At 35.6% G+C, this 17215-nt stretch overlaps 1 protein-coding gene across 2 annotated transcripts in view; it reads left to right on the top strand.

Moving 5' to 3' along the window:
- Smc5 (structural maintenance of chromosomes 5) overlaps nt 1-17215 on the top strand; it is a 74468-nt gene that overhangs the window by 7485 nt on the left and 49768 nt on the right. For both annotated transcript variants that reach the window (XM_038343161.1, XM_038343153.1), the window contains exons 3-8: nt 490-542; nt 1730-1892; nt 4127-4261; nt 5963-6103; nt 8333-8494; nt 13269-13340. In XM_038343161.1, coding sequence (XP_038199089.1) covers nt 490-542; nt 1730-1892; nt 4127-4261; nt 5963-6103; nt 8333-8494; nt 13269-13340 — 726 coding nt within the window. The remainder of the gene's footprint in view (nt 1-489; nt 543-1729; nt 1893-4126; nt 4262-5962; nt 6104-8332; nt 8495-13268; nt 13341-17215) is intronic.

Raw genomic sequence — 17215 nt, 5'->3', positions numbered from 1 at the left:
GATGTCTATTTTACTATGTAAATTATAATTTTATTAATATTTTTAAAAGATATTTGATAGCAGGTCTGACTTTAAAACAGGATAGGCACTGTTAAAGTGGTTGTTAATATTTAATCTGTGCGCCTCTGGGGGTCTGCAACAGTAGTAGATTTGGTATAATGGGATTTTTTCCTCTTCCGAAAGTACATAGCCCACAGGCTCTGGAGCCAGATTACCCAGATTTGCATTCCTCCATTTACTACTACTACCATTGTAAGAGTCTTAACTGCCTACCACTGAAGTGGTCCATAATTTAACTACTCTGATTTCTGTAGCGGAAAAGTGGAGGGACCTGGCCTGTACCTTTCAGAAAGTAGTGAGGATGGACATTCTTGCAGTTACTGGGGGAAAAAAATCTTGATTGGGCAAACTGTAATGACTTTTTTTTATCTCGAATTGTTAGCCAGGAAATACTGTTGCTGCAGCTCACTTATTCTTTTTACACTGTAGGTTGGGTTTTTCGTGAAGAGAGGATGTTCCAAAGGTGTGGTTGAAATTGAACTGTAAGTGTGAAAGCTTCTAAAACACCCCTTTTCTGTATAGTTTTTCAGCTTGTATTAATACTTTTTTGATGATGTTGGTAAAGAAAAAATAATATTGTGGCAAATATAGAAAATGATATTTAAAGGATACATAAAGCAACGGAATACTTTTTAATGTGTCTTTTAAAAATACTATTTTGGAAAGTTCTTCAAGAATTATAGTTTAATGGGGGTAATGAACCAAAAGTATATGACATAAATATATGCTCAGAAGCTGTAGACAGGGCTGATGGTATACTTCATAATTTTAGCACATAGGAAGTAGAGGCAGGAGAGTAAGGAGTTGTCCGCTATTCAGGAGAATCAGGAGTTTGAGGTCATTCTCCACCAGATAACAAATTCAAGTGCAGCCTGGACTATTTGTGGCCCTGTCTCAAACCAACAAACACACACTTCAGAAAGAGGGAGAGAAAAAATGTAATTTTTCATAAATTAAGGGCTTTTTGCCAGTTTTGAAATACTTGGGCTAGAGTATAGCATAGTGGTCAAGTTTGTCTGATGTGCTTACAGCCTTGTCTGTGTTCCCCTTGTCAGGAAGATGGGTGAACAGATGGGCGGTATGAAGCAAGTACTTGTGAAAGCAAGACATGAGTAAATACCCTTCTTTCCCATTCTCTATTACGGTCCTCATAGGCATGTACTGTAGTTCTCTCTGGATTCAGAATGGAGAGCGTGGTAGACAATCCATGATTCACCCTTTGGATAGAGAGTTTTGATTAAGGAAATTCTTATATGTGGAAACCAGTTTTCTTTCATGAATTTTCCATGTAGAGGAAGTTTAGCTGATTTTATATTAGCCTTTAATGTACTAACCCAATTTGAATTGTAGTCAATATATATGATTAAAGAATGATGTGATAATTAAAAGATAAATGAACGGTGTGTTTGGGGTTAGTATTGGCACTTGTTTTAATTTCAACAATCTAGGTGATTTTGAATGTTAACTGAATAATAACTGATATGTGGGATAATTACAAACAAAAAGCCAAGTTTTCTAACTTGGGAGGGATACAAAAATTCCAGGAAAAATAAAAATTATAGTACTATTTATTTCTTAGACATTGGGAATAAGAAAAGTGATAGAAAATATTATTCTTAAAACAATGTGCGTTTTGAGTATAAAAGTTCTTCAATTGTTCTTTAATTAGGTTCAGGACTTCAGGAAATCTTATAATCACCCGTGAGATTGATGTGATAAAAAATCAGTCATTTTGGTTTATCAACAAAAAACCTGTGTCCCAGAAAACCGTGGAAGAACAAGTTGCAGCCTTAAACATCCAAGTGGGCAATCTGTGCCAGTTCCTGCCTCAGGTCTGAGAAAATACAAGTGGACGTGGGGAAATTTTGGGTGAATATTTTGGCTTTATGCCACAGAAAACTTAAATACTATTCAAAAGATATTGCAATAGTATTTATATCAAACACAGTACTCTTAACATTTATAGTTATTTGTAAAAGGAAGCATTTTATCACTTCATGTTGTTAATATCAGTTAATATTAATTAAATAAAATCAATTTTAGTTAATATGCAAATATTACTCTTTATATTGAACACAGCACTCTTAGTACTTACTGTTTTTATGTCTATGGTGACATATATCTGTAAATTAGTACTCCAGATCAAATGAACCTCAATCATCCATATATTGTATTTATATATTAAAGTTATAAAATGCATTTTTAACTTTTTTTTCATGTGTATCTATGTAGTGTACATTAGTATTTGAGTACACATGTGTGCACATATTTTTAGAGACAGGTTGACACTGTATGTTTTCCTCACTCACTCTCCACTTATTTACTAAGATGTGGTCAGAACTAGGAGCTCACCAGGTTGAGTAGAAGATTCCATGTGTCTGCCATAATAGTGGGTTTACAGGCAGGTTGCCATGCTGGGTACTAGAGATTGAAACTCCTATCCTCACACTTGAGAGCACTCTACTCGCTGAGCCATCTCTCCATTTTCTCCTTTGGGAAAGGTACTTTAGGACAGAGTAGATGCACAACTTCATTTGCAAACTTTGATATTTTTCAATTAACAGCTTTTTGTTAATTCTTTGAGACGTCATACAATGTGTTTTGATCATAGTTACCCTCTACTTCTTCCCCTTAACTTTTTCAGTATCCACCCACCTCCACCTCCCCAACTACTCCCAATTTTGTGTCATTTTTAAATTTTTGTAATAACCCATGGAGTCCAATTTGTGCTGTCCACATTCTCCTTGATTTGGGCTATGCACTGGTTAATATGCCAGGAGTCACACCCAAAGAAAACTGATTCTCTCCCAGAAGCTAGCAACTTAACTGTTCATAGCTCCTCAATTAGGAGTTGGGATTTGTGAGCCACTACCAGTTAGAATGGAGACTACTAGTTTGGGCCTGGAGAGATGACTCAGAGGTTACACTGACTACTCTTCCAGAGGACCTGGGTTCAGTTCCTAGCACTCACATGGCAGCTAACAACTCTATGTAACTCCAAGATCTGATACCATCACACAGACATACATGCAGGCAAAAAACTAATGCTCAAAAAGTAAAAATAAATTATTTAAAAAATATATATTACTTGGCTTGTTCATTCTTAAGTGTGGTGATCCTGAAAAGCAACAGTTAATAACTTTTTTACAAGACAGGATTTCCCTGTAGCCCTGACTGTCCTGGAACTTGCTCTAGTTGGCCTTGAACTCTGCTTGCCTCTGCCTCCTGAGTCTAAGGATTAAAGGCGTAAACCACCATGCCCAGCTTAGTGAACAGCTTTTAATAGGTTTGTATGAAATACTGGTTAGGATAAAATTCTTTGATATGTAGGTATACTTTCTAAAGCCTAGTAATATTTTTCATTTGTTCACTAATAATAAAATATCTTGATCTAAATAGTTAGCTCATTTGTTAAGAGCATATGCTGGTCTTTCAAAAAACCCAAATTTGGTTTCTAGCATCCACATATGGCAATTTACAACTGCCTGTAACCCTAGTTCTAGTGAATCTGATGCCTCCGCCTTGACTCCTTAGACATTGCACTCAGATGTACAAACCCACGCATAGATATACAAATACACGTGATATAAGAGAAACTTTTAATTTTTTAAAAGTCCTGATAATCTACATTTAAAGTTAGTCAGATATCTTTTATTTTAATGTTGTGTAGTAACTAAGCTATAGCTTATTTTCTTCACAAATGTAATGATGATTTGGTTCAATAAGTCCAAATTAAATACAAATTTAAAATTTGAAAGTTCTCCAGAAAGAAATATTTTAAATCGTTCCCCATTCCTATAGGTGTTAGTGATCATTTCAGTCTGGAAGGCTGTTTCCTTTTATCCCCAACTTGCTTATCTGTGTAAATAATTCTACCTAGGAATAGTGACATAGACAGTTTTTAAAGATTATAAAAACATTCTATCATTTTTGAAAAACAGTATATGAAAGATTATAAGAAGATTCATATCTCAAGATTTTTAAACGAAACCTACCTTGGTAAATTTAATTCACTGTAAAGGTGTTTATTGATGATAGTTGCTGATAGTTAATTTTGGTGCTGTAGGACAAAGTTGGGGAATTTGCTAAACTCAGCAAAATTGAGCTGCTTGAAGCTACTGAGAAGTCAATTGGTCCTCCAGAGATGCACAGATACCACTGTGAGCTCAAAAACTTCAGAGAGAAGGAGAAGCAACTAGAGGTATTTAGTAATAGACAACTCATTTCCCTTGCCATTTACTGATTCTCTTTCTCAAAATGTGTAAGACTGGGTGGTATTTCAGTATGTTGAGTAGATTCATAATTGTGGTTAACTTTTTTTTTCACCCAAGCTTATATTTCTAGCATCAAATGATGGCAGAAAACGAAAATGATTTTGATTTTTTTGAAGTTTTGACTATGAATATTATGAAATATTTGACTATTTCAGTAAATACATGTTGCCAGTTGAGTTTTTAAGGAACTTTCTCATAGGAAGATACATTTTTCTTCCATTTGTTACCCATTAACTACCTGCCATGTGCCACGCACTTTATAAGGTTTTAAGTATTATAGAAGAAAAGGATGTGTTTAAAAACACTTCTGTTGATGTCATTTAGGGTAATTTTTCCTTAAATCGAATGAAGATAAACTTTATAAACAAAATTATAGAATTAGCTAAGCATTACTTTTTAATTTTTACCTTTAATAAGTAGATATGTAGAAGTATTATATTACCTATTGTTTTTAAAGATAGTTTAGTTTCCATAGTTCTAGATTCTTAGATTTTAAAGCTGTATGTTTTAATAATTAAAAAAACCAAATATACCTTATCTTTAAGTATAACTGTCTAAACTTGATAAATGTTTTATTGTAATAAAATGTTAATTTTATTGTCTTATTTCAAAAGAAATTGGTCCAAGAATTTTGTGGTTAGTCAATTCTGAGTCTGGTACTCCTTCAATTCTTTTGTCTTATTTTGCATCAATATAATACTTACACCAGAAATACATTTTTAAATTGCCTCCCTTCCATGAAGGAAGCAAGCATGATTTTTTTTTCCTCTAGGCTCTTCAGTGCATCTTTATGTTTGTTAATATGCACTAGAAAAATTTGATTTTAGCTTTCTGTCATCTCAAAGTCCTTAAGTCCTAAGCATTCGTGAATACTAATCCTGATATTACTTTGCATTCATATGCCATTTTTTAAAGCTTTTTTTAAGCTTTCATCTGGGCAGATTGGACAAAAATCTAAAATGTTTCAAACTCCAAATCATGAGTGTCTTATGGGTGTCTACCATTTAGACATTTAGGAGCATTTAAGAACTTCGGATTACAGATACTTAACTGGTAGTAACATTCATGCACATATTCCATAATTTAATGCATTTCAAAAGTAGAAGCACTTTTAGCATTGTGCATTTCAAATAAAGGATACTTAACCTGTATTCAGTGAATTGCTTCTTTTATTTTTTTAGGCAAAGTCCTAGGCTTAGAGGTGTTGAAGGGCTTCTTCACAGTTCCATGACTAATGTATTTTAGCTCCTTGAACCAGAACCTTTCTGCATGAGTGTTACTTTCACCTGATTTTTACTTTTCTGATGTATTTAGATAGGATCTTTTGTAGCCCAGGCTGGCCTTTAACTCTGTCTGTAGCCAAGAATGTAGACCTTGAGCATCTGATGCTCTTGCCTCTACCTCCTTAGCACTGAGGTTGCAGGTGTCTATCACTAGTTTGGTTTTAAGCAGTACTGAGGTTCAGATCCAAAACTGCGTGCCTTCTAGGCAAGGATTCTTCTTGTCCCACTTTTATATAACTCTACAGAACTCTTAAAGAATTCTTTTTGTAAAATTTTGATTATATTGTGTTTCATTATTAAATTTTATTTTCATTTAACCTAATTGTCAACAAACACTTATTTTAGACCTCTTGCAAAGAGAAAACTGAATACCTAGAGAAAATGGTTCAAAGAAATGAAAGATACAAACAAGATGTGGAAAGATTCTATGAACGAAAGCGACATTTAGATTTAATTGAGATGCTTGAGGCAAAAAGGCCATGGGTGGTAAGTGTTAATTCTCTGAGGTAAAAGTTGGTGACTCTTCAGTTGTCTTAGGTTGTTGCCTTCTATTGCTGTGATAAACACAATGACCAAAAGTAACTTGGAGAATAAAGGGTTTATTTCAGCTTATGCTCATAGTCTGTTTTAAGGGATGTCAGGGTAAGAACTCTAAGCAAGAACTTGAAGACAGGAACTGAATCAGAGGCCATGGAGGAATGCTGCTTATTGACTTGTTCCCTATGCCTTTTTAACCTGCTTTCTTATCTCCAGAGCTAATGCCCCAGGGATGGTACCACCCACAGTGGACTGGGTCCTACATGGCAATCATAATTTAAAAAACTGTAGGCCATCTGATGGAGGCAGTTTTTCAGTTGAGGTTTCTTCTCAGATGTCACTAGCTTGTGTGAAACTGACAAAAGCAAAACAAAACTAATAAATGCAGTGACTGAGTATTACAAAGTACATCTTTCTTAGTGGGCATTCGTTTTATATTCAAGTTAGCTACTACTTTTAAAGTTACATGTTAAAATTAAGTATTTTTTTAATTCTTTATTTGATATATGCCAGTTGCCACATAGCAAATAGTTGATTGAGTCAGTGATGTTAATTTCAGGTTTCAGTCCTTAACAAGTCTTTGTTTTCTTCCATTAATGTTAGTGATCTTGTTTATTCATATTAAAAATTAAATTTAGGAGCAGTGTGAGAGCCATTGCTCAGTGCCAGAGTGCTTACCTAGCATGCTTAATCTCCTGGCATCATTCCTCAGTGCCACTGAAAATATTTGTGTGTGTGTGTGTGTGTGTGTGTGTGTGTGTGTGTGTGTGTGTATGTACGTGTCTGTGTGTCCAATAAGGTCAGTAAGAATTTAATTAAGGTATGCCATATGTAGCTAAAGTATCTGCACTGTCTTCTCATACCTTGTAATTTTCCTGACTCTGCTACATTTTTTCTGTTTACAATATGATGCAGATTTATTACCTATGACATTTGGAATAAGTCGTGGATTCTTTTGATACATTACTTAATGGGTAAAAAATTAATTTTTCTAGTGTTTGTTTCATGATTAGTGGAAATAATTATTAGTGTGAAAATAATGTATGACTATATATTTATGGAACCCTTACTTCCTCCATTGAGGTTTTGCTGTTTTGTTATTCTTAAACTTTTTCCTTTCTATACCTTTTTAAAACATTTTTCCTGTTTATTATTATTTTTTACTTTACCTTTTAAAGTCTTTTGATTTCTTCTTTTTTGTGTGTATGTTATCTTTTTTTGTTTTGGTTTATGTCTTGATTTGGTTTTTAGCGTTTGAGCTTGTCCTGGAACTCACTCTGTAGACCAGGCTGGCCTTGAACCCACAGAGATCCACCTGTCTCTGTAATTCCTTCTTTTTTAAGAGATTGATTTTAGTCTTTTTTAATTTAAAATTTGTAGTTTTTTCCCCCTTTGCCTTATTTCATTCACTTTTTCAAAAAATACTTTTACTTTTAATTGGTAGAAAAGAAGCCAGAAGACATTTGATGCTTTAGAGCTGGAATAATGGGTTTGAATTGCCCCCATGTGTGTACTGGGTCACTCTGAGCAAAAAGCACTCAACTGCTGAGCCATCCTTGAGCCTTCCCAACCTTCATTCACTCTTACTATAATATCTATTTTAGCATTCTTCTTTTCTTGTTATTTAACAAATATTTAGCAAATTCCTGTGGAGTGACATCTTTTATTGTGGGAGGTTGTTCACTCCTTTCATCATATGAGTCCCAGAAATTTAACTCATGTCAAGTCAGCAGGCTCAATAGCGGGCACCTTTACCTGCTAAGCCATCTTTCTGGCCCAGACATTGTTTTTGCCAACTAGTAACTACATATTTCTTTTTGATTTTTTTTTTTGTTTTTTTTGTTTTTGTTTTTCGAGACAGGGTTTCCCTGTAGTTTCTAGAGCCTGTCCTGGAGCTAGCTCTTGTAGACCAGGCTGGCCTCGAACTCACAGAGATCCTCCTGCCTCTGCCTCCCGAGTGCTGGGATTAAAGGCTTGCGCCACCACTGCCCGGCCTCATATTTCTTTTTGAGTTTTTTTTTTGACCAACTTTTTATCTTCAAAATTGAGATTGTTTTGTTTATTCCTTAATATTGTCTTTATTAATAAATTAAAAGAAAATCTCTGCATGTTCTTTGGTTTTATTATGTATTAATTTGAATCACTTAATATATTTATGTTTCTTGAATTATTTGCAAGGAATATGAGAATGTACGTCAAGAATATGAAGGTGTGAAACTGGTTCGTGACCGTGTGAAGGAAGAGGTCAGGAAACTTAAAGAGGGGCAAATTCCTATGACACGTCGAATTGAGGAAATTGAAAAGCAGCGTCGTACTTTGGAAACTCGAATCAAAGAAAAGGTACTTTTGTTGTTCACCTTTGGATTGTCTGAATTCTATTTACAATAGAAAAAAATACTTTTCATGTCTTTGAAAGTATATTCTAGGGTTCACTTGAAGCTTTTATTGCTCAAGTTCTTTAGGAATTAATTTAGTACTTGCAAGAGCTTGGCATGATTAGAGAGAAATGTTGCCTTAAAGAAACTCCAAGGTGATAGTTGCTGGGCATATTGGCTTAAATTAAGTCCATGTCTTAGCACTTGGGACACTGAGACAAGATCATCACTGTGACTTTGAAGGACTACAGAATGAGACCTAGCTTCAAAAGAACAAGTATTTGTTTTAATTACAAACTGATATATCTTATTTTTAAAAACAATGAACTCCTTTTGTGAATGTATTGTGTATCTTTTATAACTTTAAATTGTTTATGGTGGTAAATTTTAGCTTTTCAGGAATACTTAGGGATCAAAGGTGACTTAGAGTTTCTGTTGTTGTGGTAAAGCATCATTTTGGGCAGAGACAGTTTATTTCACATGACAGATTGTTTCCATCACTGAGGGAAGTCAGCAGGACTGTGGTGAGAGAAACTGAAGCAAACATGGTAGAATAATGCTTTCTGGCTTACTCCGGATGCTTTCTCATACAGCTTTGGGCCACATGCCCAGAGGTAACATAGCATATGACCTCCATGGGCTGAGCCTTCCCACATCAGTTTTTAATCAAGAAAATGCTCTATAGTTGTATCTACAGGCAATATGGATGGAAGCATTTTCTCAATTTAGGTTCCTCTTCCCCGGTAGCTCTAGCTTATGTCAAGTTGGACAAAAAAAGTAGCTAGCACAAGAAACTCTTTTGAAAATGGTTAAATGTCTGCTTGTAGAATACGGTGATTTCTTCCTGGCTGTAGGGAACTATATTTCAGTGAATCTGTCTTTATTTGTACAGGAATACCCATTATGGACATAACTTCTAGTGAATGTGTGATTACTGGGTCAGCCTTTTCTGAACTCAAAACAGTTGCCCATTGAAAACCTGAATAGGTATCAATGGTGTGGTGTACATATTTTAATTTTTCAAATTCTACAAAATGAAACACATCCATCTGCCAGATTTCATTTCTTTCTTTTTTTTTTTATTGAGCTCTACATTTTTCTCTGCTCCCCTCCCAACCTCTCTCCTCCCCTTCAACCCTCTCCCAAGGTCACCATGCTTCCACTTTACTCAGGAGATCTTGTCTTTCTCTACTTCCCATGTAGACTAGATCTATGTATGTCTCTCTTAGCGTCCTCATTGTTGTCTAGGTTCTCTGGGATTGTGGTTTGTAGGCTGGTTTTCTTTGCTTTATGTTTAAAAACCACTTATGAGTGAGTACATGTGGTAATTGTCTTTCTGTAACTGGGTTACCTCACTCAAAATGATGTTTTCTAGCTCCATCCATTTTCCTGCAAATCTCACGATATCATTTTTTTTTCTGCTGTGTAGAACTCCTCTGTGTAAATGTACCACATTTTCCTTATCCATTTTTTTAGTCGAAGGGCATTTAGGTTGTTTCCAGTTTCTGGCTATGACAAATAATGCTGCTGTGAACATAGTTGAGCACATGTCTTTGTGGCACAATATAACATCCTTTGGATATATAGTAAAAGGAGCGGCGGGCTGTGTTCCCGCCCAGATCCCGGCTAGCTTACCCCCAAAATAACCACACCAAATTGTATTCATTTAAACACTGCCTGGCCCATTATATCTAGCCTCTTCTTGGCTAACTCTCACACCTTGCTTTAACCCATATCTAGTAATCTGTGTATCACCACAGAGTCGCGGCTTAATGGGAAGATTCTAACCTACGTCCATCTCGGGCTGGAGCTTCATGGCATCTGCCTGACTCTGCTTTCTTCCTCCCAGAATTCTGTTCTGTCTACTCTACCCACCTAAGGGCTGGCCTATCAAAAGGCCAAGGCAGTTTCTTTATTAACCAATGAAAGTAACAAGTAGATAGATGTCCCCCCTACACCAACTGAGTCTTGAGGAAGGTTGTTTCCTAATTTTTTGAGAAATCACCATACTGACATCCAAAGGGTACTCTTTGGGTTACTTCCTGCAGGTAGTGGTGTTTGGTTGTATAAAGAACAAGTAAGACATCTCCTTATAATCTCCTTAACTTGTTGCCACATAATAGAGAACTTTTTTAAAACCTTTGCTATTGACATGATGTTTTTTATAAAATTCTGAGGCCTTCAGCATATTTACAATCAATAATTGATTGATTTCTGCATTACCTTGTGCTAGAGGACCTGACAGACCTGTATGGGATCAGATGCATGTTATACATATATGGGATAATACCTACTCCTGATTATATCTTGTACCTGAATAAATAATAAAGTCAATTCTGTATCATCTGGTATAAATTCAGCCCTTTCAATATACAAAACATCTCTTTCTGCATATAACTATGTTGAGAGCTTCTTAAAATCTCTTAGTACCATGAGAATAGCATATAATTCTGAGTTTTGGGCAGAATCATAACAGTTTTGTTCCACTTTACTTAAATTTTCTGATTTATAATCTGCCTTTCCTTATTTATTTGCATCAGTATAGAATGTAGGGGCTCCAGTTATTGGTGCGTCATATACAATGCAAGGAAGGACCCCTTAGTTCACTCTGTAAGTCGTATTCTCTTGCTTTTGGGATAGTTGTTAATATCTCCCAAATATTACCATAAGCTCTTCGCCAGGGTTCACTTTCTTCCCATAATTTGTCAATTTAATCATTATTAAAGGATGTTTTAATTTCTGCTGTGTCTATTCCTAATATTTGATGGACGTCTCAATTTTCCTTTTAGAATTAACCCAGAGGCTTTTTCCCCATAGGTTTTTAGTTTTTCACTCGGTTTATGTGGTACAAAGATCCATTCTAAGATACTATCTTCCCTCTGCATTAAAATCCCTTTAGAGGAATGTTTGGAGGGTAATATGCCTAGAATGCAGTTAAGATCTGGATCTACATGATCCATATGTGCCTCCTATAATTTCTCTTCAATCAAAGTTAATTCTCAGCTTCACCTGATAATTTCCTAGGACTGTTTAAGTCCTTGTCACCATCTAAGGTTTTATTTAAATTAATCAAGTCATTAGGACCTGTCCCAATAGTGTTTCGTAGCTGGAAAATGTCTCCTAGAAATCTTTGGAAGTCCTTAAGGGTCAGCAATCAATCTCTCCTAATTTGTGCCTTTTGTGGTCTAATTTTCTGTAAGCCTATTTTATAGCCTTAATAATTAATAGAATCTTCTCTTTGTAGTTTTTCAGGAGCAATTTGTAATACCCAACAAGGCAAAATTTTCTTTACTCCTTCAAACATTCTTTCTAAAGTATCTACATTTGAATCAGATAGTAAAATGTCTTCCATGCAGTTGTAAACTATAGATTCAAGAAACTGCTTAGGTATAGTTTCTGACAGCTGCCATATAAAATATTGGCACAGGGTGGGACTATTTAACATTTCCTGTGGGGCAATCTTCCTTTGATATCTTTTAGCACGCTGAGAATTACTATAAATAGGCATTGTGAAGGCAAATTTTTCTGTCTTTTTGTTGTAAAGGTATAGTGAAGAAACAATCTTTTAAGTCAATAACTATAAGAGGCCATCCTTTAGGCAATAGGAAAGCAGAGGAATTCCAAATTGTAGAGGGCCCATTGGTTGACTCTCCTTCTTAGCAGCTCTTAGATCTGTTACCATTCTCCATTTTCCAGAATTTTTTTTTCCTGAGACAAGATTTTGCTGTAGCTATCAAGTCTGTCCGGAACTGGCTCTTATAGAACAGCCTGGCTTCAAATTCACAGAGATCTACCTGCCTCTGCCTCCTGAGTGCTGGGATCAAAGACGTGCACCACCACTGCCATGCTCCAGATTTCTTTTTAACAACAAATACAGGAAAATTCCAAGTGCTGGTTTATTCTTCATTATGCTGTGGATTTATAGTTGCTTTGTGGCACCTGAAGTTACTGCTAAATTACTTTAAAAATTTTTGTATGGAGTGGAAAAAAAGCTACAATAGATTAAGGAACACTTGTTTTGCATCTCTCTTCATAAATGAAGCCAACTGTTAAGGCATTCTAAAAACATCTCTGAGCCTATGTGTATGTAAAAATGTACATGGTCTATAATATTTTAGGATTTTTTTTTCTGAAGAGGTGCCTGTGGCTTCTGAAGTGGCACATTGTATCAATCTACATATGTGTATTTTAAAATTATTACTCCTCTGAACCATGTAATGGGAATAAATAGTTATTAATTGTAGGCATCATATTCTTACTTCTCTCCTTCTTCTTCAGCAGAAACCTTTCTAATACTCGCATTCTTTTCCTACCCACATTCCAGAGAGGCACTATAATGATAGAAGCCATTGGCTCAGAATTCATTCATACACGTATAAATGCTCATGCTGTCATTTAATAATTGCCTAGTCTTATTTTCTTCATATAGAAAAACAGAATGTCTAGTCTGACTGTTTCGTCAAACTGTTTTCAATATCAGACAAAATATAAGAAAACAAATACATATAAACAAATGTATGTACATGTATTACTATATCCACATTTTAGTATTGAAAGGAATGACCTTTATAGATTTCCTATACCATTAGTAATTTTGGTGGTAATTATAATCTTGATTTGAAGTAAAATGTGGGAAAGTTTTGTTGTAGGTTGATTCACATAATATTTGGATGAATGAGACATATAATTGGCTTAACTGAGTTTTTGACTAACCTTTTCTTTCTGGTTCAATCTTGCAGGCAACTGATATTAAGGAAGCATCTCAGAAATGCAAGCAAAGGCAAGACCTTATAGAACGGAAGGATAGACATGTAAGATTCCCTTACCAAAAAGTTGATTACCTTAGTTTACCATAACTTGTTTTCAGGTGGGGATAAATGGTTATTGTAATTGTTTGGAAACTATCCAGAATCCTCCTTGTTCTATTAGTTTCCCTATGAGGGAAACTAAGATTTGTAAGTGTAGTAGATGTATAAAAGGTAATTGGAGAAAATTCCTTAAAGCTACTCATATGGCTACATCTCATAGGTTTTAAGTTTTTTATTTTGGTTTAAAATGCTGTAATTTTTATTATCTGTGTCTTCCTTCTTCCCTCCCTTTCTCCCTACCTCCCTCCCTCCCACAGGGTTTTTCTGTGTAGCCCTTGACTGTCCTGGGACTCACTCTGTAGGCCAGGCAGGCCTCAGAGATTTACCTGCCTTTGCCTCTGAGTGCTGGGATTAAAGATGTGTGCTACCATGCCTCACTTAAAATGTAATTTTTTAATATTGTCATTTGACTAAGATTGCTCAAAGGAGCTTACTATTTTAATTCTGTAGATAGGAAATTTTTAGGGACAGTAGTGATAGGAAATGAAGCCAGGGTTCTGCTGTACTCCAGCTTCCTATTTACAGAATTTAGGCTGTGGATTGGGATGATAATTTCCCACACGATGCATAATGCTAATTGTATTGCTGTAAGGTCATTATTGCCTTTACACCTAGAATTGTTCTTAATTTTAAAATTACATTTATTTATTTAATATTTATGTCTATGTATCTCAAGATGTGTGTAGAGGTCAGAAAAAAAACTTGTAGAGTTGGTCATCTTCTTCCATATGGGTTGTTTAACTTGGATCTTTACTCCCTGAGCCCTTGGCAGCCCTTGAATCTTTGGTTTTGAACCCAGTCTACTAGTCTCTGGTCTTTTGACTGAGGAATTGACACCATTATATTCAGTTTGTATTTGTAGACCTATCTTGGCATTTTGTTGATTTTTGTGTGGTTGGTGTTTTCCTCATTATTGTTTGCTTCACTACTGTTCTGTGGTGACTTACTCTTTCCTGTAGCAGCGTGCCTGTGCTGTCTTTCTCTTTAGTCTGTGGTGACTTACTCTTTCCTGTAGCAGCGTGCCTGTGCTGTCTTTCTCTTTAGTCTGAAGGATTCTTTCACTTATCTTCTGTAGAGTAGGGTTACTCAGAAATTCCTTCAGCCTTTTGTTGTTTTTCTTTTTTTTGTTTTGTAGAAAGCTTGTCTTTTTCTTTAAAATAGAACAGACCGTTTAGCTGTGTATAGTAGAGTGAATTGGTACATGTTGTCTTTCAGAGTTAGAAATATGTTGTTGCAGGACTCCAGCCTATTAAATATGCAGTTTTTCTAGTGGGCCTGCCATTCTCTATGACTGGTGCTTTTCCCTTGCAGCTTTTAATACACTTTTTTTTGTTCTGTACATTTTCATGTTTTAATTATAACCCGTTTGGTGTTCAAAATGCCTTCTATACCTGGATCGGTATCTGTATCTAGATTTGGGATTTTTGGGAAGTTTTCTTTTAAGGTTTTGTTAAAAATGTTTTCTATACTTTTGGCATGAAATCATTCTTCTATGATCATGATTTGGTCTTTTGTCATAATACCCATAACTGTTGAATGTTCTGTTTGTACCTTCTGTTTTTCATCTCTCAATTGTCTGAGTGTTCCAATTTCTTCTACTCCGTGTTCAAATCATGATATTCTGTCCTTCCCTTGATCCATTATGTTGGTAAGGGTTTTTGTGGAGCTTTTTAATTTGACTTAATGAATTCCTATTTCCGTTATTTCATATTTGTTTATTTATTTATTCATTGAGTGTGTATGCATGTGTATATGTATATGTGCATGTATGAGTATATGTGGATTATGTGTCATGACGTGTGTAGGATTCAGAGAACAGCTTTTGAGAGTCAGTTCTGTCCTACCATGTGGGACTTGGGGATTGTCTTAATTTGGGTTTTATTACTGTGAAGAGACAGTACAACCTTGGCAACTTTTATAAAGGAAAACATTTAATTGGGATTGGCTTGCACTTTTAGAGCTTTAGTACATTTTATTCGTGGTGGGAAGCATGGTGGTGTGCAGGTAGATATGGTGCTGGAAAGGAGCTAAGAGTTCTACATTTTGATCTGCAGTCTGCAAAAGCAACTATATGTCATAGTGGGTATAGCTTGAACATGTATGAGACCTCAAAGCCCGCCTCCACAGTGACATACTTCCTCCAGCAAGGCCACATTTACTCCAACAAGGCCATATCTTTTAATAGTGCCTTTCCCTATGAGCTAAGCATTCAAATGCATGAGTCTGTGGGAGCCATTCTTATTCAGACTACTACAGGGATCAAATTCAAGTCTTCATGATTGCTGGCATTCACTTTTACTCACTGAACTATCTTACTTTTGAGGAGGATCTTAATGAGAATTTGGACATGATAAGTCTTTTTCTTGAACTTACTATGTAGCAGCCCAAGATAATCATGAACTTTGGATTCTCCTGTCTCTGGTGCTGGGATTATAGGTGTGAACCACCATTCTGGACTTATGCAGTGTTTAAGATAAAACACAGAACTTCATGCATGCTAGACCGTCATTCTACCAGTTTAGATGTATCACCAGCCTCCTTCCTGTCTTCAGTTTTCACATTTGTCTGCTTCTGTATGAGACTTGCCTTGAGTCTATCCTGCTTAGAATTTATGAGTTTCTTAGTTCTGTTGAATGGTTTTCTGTGAAGTTAGAGAATTTGGGGCTGTTTCTTCCAGTACTTTTTTTTTTTTTACCTCCTTCTCATCTTCTGTTTGATGTATCACAGGTCTCTACAGAAATGTTTATTTTTCTTTTTTGTTCTCAAACTGCAAAATCTGAGTTTACGTTGTTTGGTTTACTTATTCTTTGTTAGGCTTTTTGAGATCTGCATTTAAGTCCTAACAAAACTGTATTTTGATTAGAACACCCTCAGTTCCAGAATTTCTTATTGGCTGGATTTTGAATTGTCTGTTTTAAGTGTCTACATCTGTTAATATTGTCTCTTTTGTGAAACTGTTGTTTCTTTTAGATATGGTTTTCTTATGTTTGTAAAATATGAATAGATATTTTAAATAAAGTCCTTAGTCTTTTCTAAGTCCATTTCTTGGCTTGTTTGGATATTTTTTCTGTTGGCTTTTTTTTTTCTTGTGTGGTGCCAAACTTTCATATTTCTTAGAATGTATTAACCATTTTTGGGTCAGAAGTACACAGTTTAGATAGCAGGATGTGGCACGTATAAAGATTAGTTCTCTTGCATTCACAAAAACATGATGTTTTTACTCATTGATGATGAATGGCTGCTTGTTTGTAATACTGAGGCTTGAACCTAGGCTCTCACTCCAGGCTCTACTACTGAGCTTTATCTTCAGCCTCATTAATGATGTTAGTGATTGTCTAGGGACTTTCCTCAGTCTTTAAAGTAGTATTTATTGGCTTTTAAGTCACTGTTGGGTTAGTCTTCTCACAGCTGAACAGACAAATGCCTGGAACCATTATGTGTGCCAAGCTTTGGAGGGTGAGTATGTTGGGCTCTGCCCTCGGCACTGAGTTCAGTCATGTTCTAACTGTTCAGTGATTTCCAGTTTGTTTGTTTTTTGTTTTAAATAAGATTGTAATAAACGTGGGGTTATTTCCATTGTAAATACACACATCTGTTCCAGTCTTCACTTCCTGTTTTTCTAGACTTCAGGGTGAAACAGGCAAGAGCTCAGGTAGCCCTGGATATGCACAGTCCTGTTTATTTAGGTACCACTCTGGACACCAGAAGCTTCCAGAGGCCTAATTGAACAGCTCAGTCCAGTTTCTCTTTTTGAGACTTTTGCTTTGCTTGTTGTTTTCTGCAAATGTGATTCCTATCCCTCTTCAAGCAGCTATGAT

The sequence above is a fragment of the Arvicola amphibius genome, chromosome 1 (assembly GCF_903992535.2).
Source record: "Arvicola amphibius chromosome 1, mArvAmp1.2, whole genome shotgun sequence".
In the NCBI taxonomy this organism is placed as follows: Eukaryota; Metazoa; Chordata; class Mammalia; order Rodentia; family Cricetidae; genus Arvicola; species Arvicola amphibius.
This window is presented reverse-complemented; position numbering and strand designations above follow the sequence as displayed.